General features: G+C 46.7%; 1 protein-coding gene across 1 annotated transcript in view; it reads right to left on the minus strand.

Moving 5' to 3' along the window:
- The window catches only part of TBC1D22B (TBC1 domain family member 22B), a gene marked incomplete in the record, with an annotated part of 102,702 nt that overhangs the window by 63,011 nt on the left and 29,349 nt on the right, over nt 1–10,342 (minus strand). Inside the window, 1 exon segment of the mRNA XM_014587860.2 lies at nt 1,898–2,205. Coding sequence (XP_014443346.1) covers nt 1,898–2,205 — 308 coding nt within the window.

Genomic DNA, 10,342 nt, shown 5'->3' on the forward strand with positions numbered 1-10,342 from the left:
GAGAGATTTTCGCTATAGGGCGTGTGCGCTCGCCAGACAGACAGAGAGAGACAGAGACAGAAAGCGAGAAATCACCCCCCAGGGGGGATGGTCACACCGCAATCCCTTCTCCTCCATTCTCCTCTCGGGATCTTGGGCACGCACGCACACGCGCCTGGCGTGAGTTTTAAGCCACCAGGTCCGGGACACGAACTGCGGTCGACTACGTGGGAGTCCAGTGACATAGCCATTACGCTACCTGCTGGTTCCTGAGAGGATCGACATTCTAGAACAACTCCAGTCTGTTCTTGGTCCACGCCTGGGCCTTGCACATCGGGGGAGATGCTCTAGCCTCAGGCAGTCTCGCTTTGGTTGCAGTTCCTCAGGGCTCCCACAAGTGCCACCAAAAGGAACCAGCTTTTAATTCTACCAGAATATAACTGAAATGACAGGAGCAGGGACTCAAGCTGAAGCAGGAATTTCTCACTATCTTACAGACGAGGAAAGCACGGCTCAGACAGGTTAAGCAGTCAGAGCTCAGATGCCACCTCAGGCGTGTCAGACTCCAAAGCCCTTTTACTACCACAAATGAACCCAGTTATTAATTCTGACTGACCTTTAGGACTATTTCATGTTATTTATACATTTCACCTTAAAAAGTAGTAGCCACGACAAAAATTAAACAATGAATGCTAGTCAGCCAGCACTACCAGAAAGGTTACGAACTGCCGCAAGGTACTTGGCTGGGGTACCCAGTGAGACGAGAGGCCTGGGAAATTCCCACCACACACCGCGAAGATGAAGCAGACGCACATCTTGACATTCGCTATTGACAGACAGATGCGCACAGGAGGGACCCTCCAAAGGAGAACACTGCAGGGCACGGGGGCGGTCATCAGAGCTCACGGCAGGGGCCTTCCTCCCAATGGGACTCTCTGGAGACCCCTAGACACCTGGTGTAGCCTGTAAAGTCGGTCACCTGGTCAACCAACAGCGCCCTGCCTGGGCATGGCACTGAAGGGTCCCGCTCGGCCCTGCACCAGCAATGGAAGGTGACTACGGAATGACTGTGAAGGTCTTGCGGCATAACTGCATGACCGTAGGCCTGGCCTGAATCTCGAGGAACGTGCACCAGGACACAAGCCAAGGCTCTGGGCTCTGGAGTCCCACTTCCTCTCATCCGTCACTAGTCAGCTGTTGTAACTTTCCCTAGAGTGACGGCGCTTCCCTCGCCAGCTCAGAATAACCGACCATGATAAAACCGCAAGGACAATATTAGCCCAGCAAGGGCACTGAAGAGAGTACACCGAGAGTCCCCACCCAGCTATCGAAGCCGGTTTCCTGAAACGCAGCAGAGCGGGCCTCTCCTCCTGCCCTCGTTCCTGAAACGCAGCAGAGCGGGCCTCTCCTCCCGCCCTCGCCCTCGCTACCTGAGGGCAGCCCTGGTGGTCAGGAAGCCATGCCTGCTGCCTTCAGGCACCTGTTGTTCCCTTCTGCAAGAACAGGAAGAAGACAACCTTATGTTCCTCAAGGCTGAGGAAGGCAATCAACAGGCCTGGCATATGTGAAATTCAGCCACTAATGATCTTAAATCCATTCATCCATATTTGTAAACCTGATCAGGCCAAAAGCAACTTGGAGCAATCAAATCACAAAAGTTTTGGAATCTGCCACAGGGGAGGAGAATGGCAGAAAACCCTTGGGCGTCAGGAAGTGCAGGCCCAGGTCACAGGGCTGGGCAGCCCCCAAGGCTGAACAGCTGTGACCCGCTAGACCCACTGATGTGGTACCTCGGGTTTGAGCTCGCTTACTTATCAGCCCATGGAAGAACTGAGTGATGCCCTGAAGGAAAATCACCTTTTTTAACACGCACTGTGCTGAGAAGGCTGAGCCTATGGAAGCGGCAGGCTGGACTTACTGGAGTTTCTGGACAGCTGGGCATCACTGCTGGACTTGACGACCTTGGAGTTGGCAGGGACGTCGGACGTCGTGGACTGGGACCGCTCCGGTTTTATCCTCAGCTTGCTGTGGTTTTCTAGGACTTGGGCTGCAGTTGCCAAAGCAACTTTTGAGTTCAGAGTTTGGAAAGGTGGGGTGGAAAAGTCCTCTTCCTCATCGTCGCCAATGTCCCAAGCATCACTGGTATTCCGGGCAAACTCGTGAAAACTGGAGGCCTTCTTATTCTTCAGAGGAACTGTGTTGACTTTTGACCGTTCTTTAATGAAGCTTCAAGAAAGGAGACACCATTACCACCTTCACTTTTTAGAATTATATTATTAATAGGGCCAGCAGGTGGTGTGGTAGTTAAAACAGGACTCCCACATAGCCAACCATGGTTCAAATCCTAGGCCTGGAGGCTTGAAAATCACACCAGGTGCACGTGCATGTGTGCCCAAAAGCCCAGGAGGAGAATGGATGCAAAGGGATTGTGGGGGTGGCCATCCCCTTTAAGGGTGATTTCTCACTTTCCCTCTCATTCTTTGGCAAGCATGTGTTCGTCATGGCAAAAACCTTGAAAAAAATTATAATATTAATAATATGGGAAACTACCCCATATATAATAATTACTTTGCTAAAAACAAAATACAAGAACAAAAACTGCCCATTTCCATTCCTCATCTAGATGCATCCAGGCCAGCAGAGACAGCAGTGGTCATCAGATATCCCACACGCTCCTCTGTACTTCCCAGCTCCCTGGCACGTGGGTGACGTCATATGACGAGTTCTAGCCAATGGGCTGAGATGCCAAGTGAGGTCAGAACGCCCAGGAAAGAACGGAGAAGAACAGGTGCAAGTTCCCTACAACCTCTCTCCTATCCTGTGACCACCACAGTTCCAGACCAGTCTCCCTCGGCTTGGTAGTGACTATGTAGAGCACAGCCTGCCCGCCACCCTTACCCACCCCATTCTGGACATGTAGCAGGAGACAGAGACCTTTGTGGTGCTGAGGCACTGAGGTTTCAGAGTCGGTCTGTTAAGGCAATGCGAGCTACACTATTTCCTAGAATAGGACATACACTACAGGTAGAATGGCAGATAATTTGGGGTAGCCTGTACGTGTAACATTGAATATTAAGTCCCAAAATGAAAAATACTGCTCCATCTTTTTATTCTGTTAAAATCCTTCTGCCAGTCTTGAGGAAAAACTCTTAAGTCCGGTGCTACTCTGTCTTTAAGACTCTATTTTGAGGCCAGCAGGTGGTGTGGTGGTTAAGGCACTGGACTCCCACATGGCAGATCACAGTTCAAGTCCCAAACCTGATGGCTAGCTTTCTCACTTTCCCCCTCTCTCTGGTGAATGCACGTGCCCTACAGCAACTTAAAAATAGTAATAATAAATAAATAATTTTTAAAGAATTATTTTAACTTTATTTATCCATTTATTTATTTATTTTAATTTGACTGGGGAGTGGGGAGAGAGAGAGAGACAGTGAGAAAGTGAGAAAGCAAGCTGTCAGGTCTGGGGCTTGAGCTGTGGTCGACCATGTGGGAGTCCAGCGCCCTAAAGCACCATGCCACCTGCCGGCCCCCAGTAAATAAATAATTTTAAAAAGATTCTATTTTAATGAAGGCAGCATGACAATCAACATTTTTCTTTTTCTTTCTTTTTTTTTTTTAGGAGGATCAAATAGTGTGGTGGTTAAGGTGGCTGGATCCTACATGGCCAACTGGGTGGTTTGAGTCTCAGACCTGGTGGCTTGAAAAATACATCACGCACATGTTCAAGTGTGCCCAAAATCCCAAGAGGAGAATGGAGAAGGAATTGCGGTGTGGCCATCGCCCTTGAGGATCTCCATCTTTCTATCTCTCTCTGATGAGCATACATGCCCTCTAGGAAAAGCTAACTAAATAAATAAAAAAATAGAACTTGCAATGAAAAACGTTCTCCCTACTTTTTGTGATAGTGAGAGGAACTGTGTTGACTTTTGACCGTTCTTTAATGAAGCTTCAAGAAAGGAGACACCATTACCACCTTCACTTTTTAGAATTATATTATTAATAGGGCCAGCAGGTGGTGTGGTAGTTAAAACAGGACTCCCACATAGCCAACCATGGTTCAAATCCTAGGCCTGGAGGCTTGAAAATCACACCAGGTGCACGTGCATGTGTGCCCAAAAGCCCAGGAGGAGAATGGATGCAAAGGGATTGTGGGGGTGGCCATCCCCTTTAAGGGTGATTTCTCACTTTCCCTCTCATTCTTTGGCAAGCACGAGTTCGTTATGGCAAAAACCTTAAAAAAAATTATAATATTAATAATATGGGAAACTACCCCATATATAATAATTACTTTGCTAAAAACAAAATACAAGAACAAAAACTGCCCATTTCCATTCCTCATCTAGATGCATCCAGGCCAGCAGAGACAGCAGTGGTCATCAGATATCCCACACGCTCCTCTGTACTTCCCAGCTCCCTGGCACGTGGGTGACGTCATATGACGAGTTCTAGCCAATGGGCTGAGATGCCAAGTGAGGTCAGAACGCCCAGGAAAGAACGGAGAAGAACAGGTGCAAGTTCCCTACAACCTCTCTCCTATCCTGTGACCACCACAGTTCCAGACCAGTCTCCCTTGGCTTAGTAGTGACTATGTAGAGCACAGCCTGCCCGCCATCCTTACCCACCCCATTCTGGACATGTAGCAGGAGACAGAGACCTTTGTGGTGCTGAGGCACTGAGGTTTCAGAGTCGGTCTGTTAAGGCAATGCGAGCTACACTATTTCCTAGAATAGGACATACACTACAGGTAGAATGGCAGATAATTTGGGGTAGCCTGTACGTGTAACATTGAATATTAAGTCCCAAAATGAAAAATACTGCTCCATCTTTTTATTCTGTTAAAATCCTTCTGCCAGTCTTGAGGAAAAACTCTTAAGTCCGGTGCTACTCTGTCTTTAAGACTCTATTTTGAGGCCAGCAGGTGGTGTGGTGGTTAAGGCACTGGACTCCCACATGGCAGATCACAGTTCAAGTCCCAAACCTGATGGCTAGCTTTCTCACTTTCCCCCTCTCTCTGGTGAATGCACGTGCCCTACAGCAACTTAAAAATAGTAATAATAAATAAATAATTTTTAAAGAATTATTTTAACTTTATTTATCCATTTATTTATTTATTTTAATTTGACTGGGGAGTGGGGAGAGAGAGAGAGACAGTGAGAAAGTGAGAAAGGAAGCTGTCAGGTCTGGGGCTTGAGCTGGTGGCGACCCAGCGGGCTTGAGCTGTGGTCGACCATGTGGGAGTCCAGCGCCCTAAAGCACCATGCCACCTGCCGGCCCCCAGTAAATAAATAATTTTAAAAAGATTCTATTTTAATGAAGGCAGCATGACAATCAACATTTTTCTTTTTCTTTCTTTTTTTTTTTTAGGAGGATCAAATAGTGTGGTGGTTAAGGTGGCTGGATCCTACATGGCCAACTGGGTGGTTTGAGTCTCAGACCTGGTGGCTTGAAAAATACATCACGCACATGTTCAAGTGTGCCCAAAATCCCAAGAGGAGAATGGAGAAGGAATTGCGGTGTGGCCATCGCCCTTGAGGATCTCCATCTTTCTATCTCTCTCTGATGAGCATACATGCCCTCTAGAAAAAGCTAACTAAATAAATAAAAAAATAGAACTTGCAATGAAAAACGTTCTCCCTACTTTTTGTGATAGTGTACAAGTACATTAAGAGTGAGTGGGGGGGGGCAGGGGGAGAAGCACCCTCCATGGGGTCTGGTCATGGTGTGCTCCCTCCTCCAGTCCTCCGGCTTGCCAGATCAACGCTCAAGCATATACTCAGTGTGTTTCCAGGCCAACTGGACTGGGGACTCAAACTACAGTCAGCACGTGAGATGCAGTTTCCCTCGAGCAGGGCATTACCACTCCACAGAGCTGGCCCAAGACCAAGATATCTGCAAGCAACAGGCTCTGGCTTAAAATTTAATAAGATTGTTTTGTTTTTCACTGTGCTTAAGATGATTTTCTACTTAAGGCCAATGATACTGGTTTTTTTGTTTATAGAAGTGATAAGGTATATTTTATTTTAACATTTTTAAAGAAGTATTAGACACGTGCACTCACCGGGAAGGAGAGAGACAGAGACAGTGAGAGGAAAAGTGAGAAATTACCCCGCAGGGAGAATGGTCTCATCACAGTCCCTTCTCCTCCAGTCTTCTCCTGGGATCTTGGGCATGCACGCATGTTCAGTATGATTTTCAAGCCATCAGTCCCAGGACTTGAATGGTAGTTGGCAACGTGGAAATCCAGTGATGAAACTCCTATGTTATCTACTGGTCCTGATAAAGTTTGGGTTTTTTTTTAAATAAATTTATTAGGTCATCAGAAAAGTCACGAGGTACTCTTCTAGGCAAAAATGTGTCATGACTTTCCCGAGGACCCAGTATTTAAATAAGTAAAATGAGTACTGTAAAGTACATTTAGTAACAGCACAGAATACGGCCACAGTCATGAAGATGGCACGTAGCTCAAGTCTGGGAAACATGAGATCAACTCACTGAGGAAAGAGCAGTCCCCCGGTGCTGAGGGATATTGCTTCCCTCTGGGTAGAGATGGGTGGTTTGCTAGCCTGGCCCATCTCCCTAGATGAATCCAATACTTACAGTTAAAGATCATTTAAAGTAGCAAAAAAAAGAAAAAAAAGATAATTTAAAGTATTAGCACTGGGCTGGCTCCATGGCCTGGGAGCTTGAGCCCACATGGGCAGGGCAACCGCGCTCTTTGAACCCTGCAAATCCTGACAAGGTGGAGAAATAAGAGGAGGGATTAGACCACATCTCATTTAGGGGTACTCTCTCTCTTTAGTGAGCACACATGTCCTCTGGCAAATAAAAAAATTAAATTAAAAATAAATTAATTAGGGACCAGCAATTAGCACAATGGCTGTGTTGCTGGACTCCCATGTAGCCGACTGCGGTTTGAGTTCCAGACCTGGTGACTTAAACTCACGCCGGGTGCGTGTGCGTGCGTGCCCAAGATCCCGAGAGGAGAATAGAGAAGGGATTGCAGCGTGGCCATCCCTGGGGGGGGGGGTGATTTCTCGCTTTCTATCTCTCTGTCTCTCTCGGTCTTTCTGGCGAGCGCACGCGCCCTATAGCAAAAAATCTCTCCGCCCCCCCCAAAAAAATTAATTAAATAAAATATTAACTTTGATAGGGCTGGCAGGTGGCGTGATGGTGAAAGGCGCTGGACTCCCACATGGCCTACTGCAGTTTGAGTCCCAGACCTGGCAGCTTGCTTTCTCACTTTCCCTTCTTTCTCTGACTCTGTCTGGTCAAATTTAAAAAATAGTAACAATAACAAATGAAACTAAATAAATAATTCTTTTTAAAAAAGATGGTAATAAAAAAAATTAACTTTGGTAAATATAGCCTGGTAATTCATACAGCTTATAAGAATTTCCCTAATATTAACAACAAAAAGAGGCAGAAAATATCACTAATGCGTTATTCTCGAACACTAGTATTATACAGAATAAAGGAAAATACAACATACAAAAGAACACAAGATTATCAAAATACAACAGCTCAGATGTGGAAATAAGACACCATTTCTACCCAATAATGTATGAATTAAAGATTTAAGGACCTATTCTCTTTCATGCTAAGCAGGGTGTAGTGCAGATGGGGGCCTGTGCTGTAAGATCTTCTGGAAAGCAATCTCTCACTATACATACCAGGAACCTTAGCACGCTTCATAACCTCTGACCAGAAGGAAGTAACAGAGATTGGACCAGCAGGTGGAACAGAGATGAAGGCGGCTGGCTTCCACACGGCCAACTGTGCAATTCGAGTCCCAGACCCAGCAGCTTGATAAAAAACACTGGGTGCCTGTGCTGGCGTACCCCAAATCCCAAGAAGGGAGTGGAGGAAGAGAACACCACAGGGGTTGCTTTCTCACCTTCCACCGCTCCCTCTTTCTTTGGCAAGCACACACATCCAAAGAAATTTTACAAAAGAAAAAGAAGAAAAGAAAGAACAATTGGAAATGAGTAAGAGCCCAAATCAAAGGAAATAAACTGAGGCAGCACAGTACAAATATCTGCGTGTATTAAAATCCATCTGTTGTCCAAAAGGCAAACTACTCTTTTGTTGACATGCTGAGGCTGAATGTTCTAGACTCATCCACTATGACTACTTTTCCTCTGCAAAAGGGGATCTGGATCTACCACGTGCAGGATCACCGCAAGGGGGTTGCCGTGGAGAAGAAATAGGCAGATGTGTAAGAAAGATCTATCATCTGCAAAATATCGCACGGGAGCTCATGGCTATCATCATCGGGCTCCTTCTCGGAGGCCACGCATACATCCAGACTGCAGAAACACGGGAAGTTTTGAGAATTCTCTAAAGAAACTATCAAACCAAGAGGCTGAGTTGTAACTCAGGTCAAAGAGTTGACCTAACAGTCTAACCTGGGGTGAAGCTTGTGCACCCTCAGGACTGACGGAAACCCTGTAGCTGGAGACGGGCCATGCCGAGGATCAGGTCCTACAGCTGCTACCCCGCCTATAAAAACGGGGGAGGCAACTCATGCGTGTTTGTTACCTTTCTCTTTATACATCTGTATGCATTTAGAGTATTTCTTGTATTTTTGAAGTGGGTGATGATTTAATAAGATTGAAACAAATCAAGAATCAGAATTTACTCAAATGAAGGCTTGCAAACAGAAACTGAAAGGACGTGTCCTAACCCACTGCAGAGGAGAGAAGAGAGGAGAGGCTGTCATTGCGTGTGACAGACACATGAGATTCAGAGTAGACTGTTTGAGACCACCAGAAATTATTTTAGGGACACTTAGCTTAGAAAACCCAAAACTCAACCAACCAACTAAAAAGTCAGCTCAGGGGCTGGCAGGTGGTGTGGTGGTTGAGGCACTGGATTCCCACATGGCTGACCATGGCTCAAGTCCTGGACCTGGCAGCTTGCTTTCTCACTCTCCCTCTCTCTCTCTCCTAGTCTTTCTCACTCTCCCTCTCTCTCTCTCTCCTAGTCCGCTTCTAGTCAAATTAAAGAATAATAAATAAAATAAAATAAGTAATTCTTAAAAAAAAAAAAGAAAAAAGTCAGCTCAATCTTGAAGAAAGAGCTTCATAAGAAGAGGCTGGTACCACCCAGAAAAGGGTAGAGGCCTGAAGATGAAGCAAGGTTTATGAGAACCATCCAAAAGAATGAAAGAGAAAGCACAGAGTGAAAAGGTACTTTGGGGGCCAGTCAGGTGGCGTGGTGGTTAAGGCAGCTGGATCCCACTGGCTGACTGCATAGTTTGAGTCCTAGACCCGGCGGCTTGAAAAACATGTTGGTGAAGTGAATGTAGAAGTGACTGGCCCTTGTCCCTAGGAGATTTCTCACTTTCTCTCTCTCAATCTCTTTCGAGCAAGAAAAGAGGCCTACCTAGAACAACTAGTTACAGAGGAGAGGCGAGGCCAGCAGGACCTGCAGCCTGGACACAGGCACTGACAGCAAACTGAGCTCCGTCCTTCTGTCCTTCCACAGCTGTGATTCCCCCAGGTGTACACAGCTGACAGCCCAACTCTCTCATCCTGCTGAGGGAACTTCCTGGACTATAAAACACAGAGCACGTCACTCATAGGTAGCCTGGAAGGAGAAGCCCTAAGGACGAGGTCCTCAGAAGAGAAAGATCTCTCCCTGTTGACCCTCATTAGTGACAGCAAAAGGTTAATCCAGGTAACTACAGCCTTCCGTGTATAGGCTGTCTCATTTTAACATGGTTCCAGTGAACTTGTATCTAACTCAAAGGACAAGCATGTCACGCTATGCCTTGAAGTTTAACCTCTGACGGAGACCTTCATCACACCTCCTCTCACCTGTAGGCACGTTACACTTTACAAAGCACCTTCGTGGATACCCCACACAATCCTCACGCAACTCTGCGAGGTGAGTCTCAGATGGCTACTTTATGGATGAGAAAACTAGGGCTCACACAGGGTAAGGAACTTGCCCAAGATCACAGAGCCAGTAAGTTGCAAAGAAAAGGAGATTGAGAAGTGCAGGAGACACTCAAAGCTCTCAAAAACAATCGGCACATTTGAGCGAGAGCTGGCGAGGTTTTGGAGAAAGGCAACTTAATGCCCCCTACGTGGCTTTTTTTTTTTTTTTGAGAGGTTTTCGCTATAGGGCTCGTGCGCTCGCCAGACAGAGAGAGACATAGAGACAGAAAGCGAGAAATCACCCCCCAGGGAGGATGGCCACACCGCAATCCTTTCTCCTCCATTCTCCTCTCGGGATCTTAGGCACGCACGCACACGCGCCCGGCGTGAGTTTTAAGCCACTGGGTCCGGGACGCGCACCGTGGTCGACTACGTGGGAGTCCAGCGACATAGCCATTACGCTAACTGCTGGTTCCCTACGT

The sequence above is a fragment of the Tupaia chinensis genome, unplaced genomic scaffold (genome assembly GCF_000334495.1).
Source record: "Tupaia chinensis unplaced genomic scaffold, TupChi_1.0 Scaffold000238_1, whole genome shotgun sequence".
Lineage (NCBI taxonomy): Eukaryota > Metazoa > Chordata > Mammalia > Scandentia > Tupaiidae > Tupaia > Tupaia belangeri.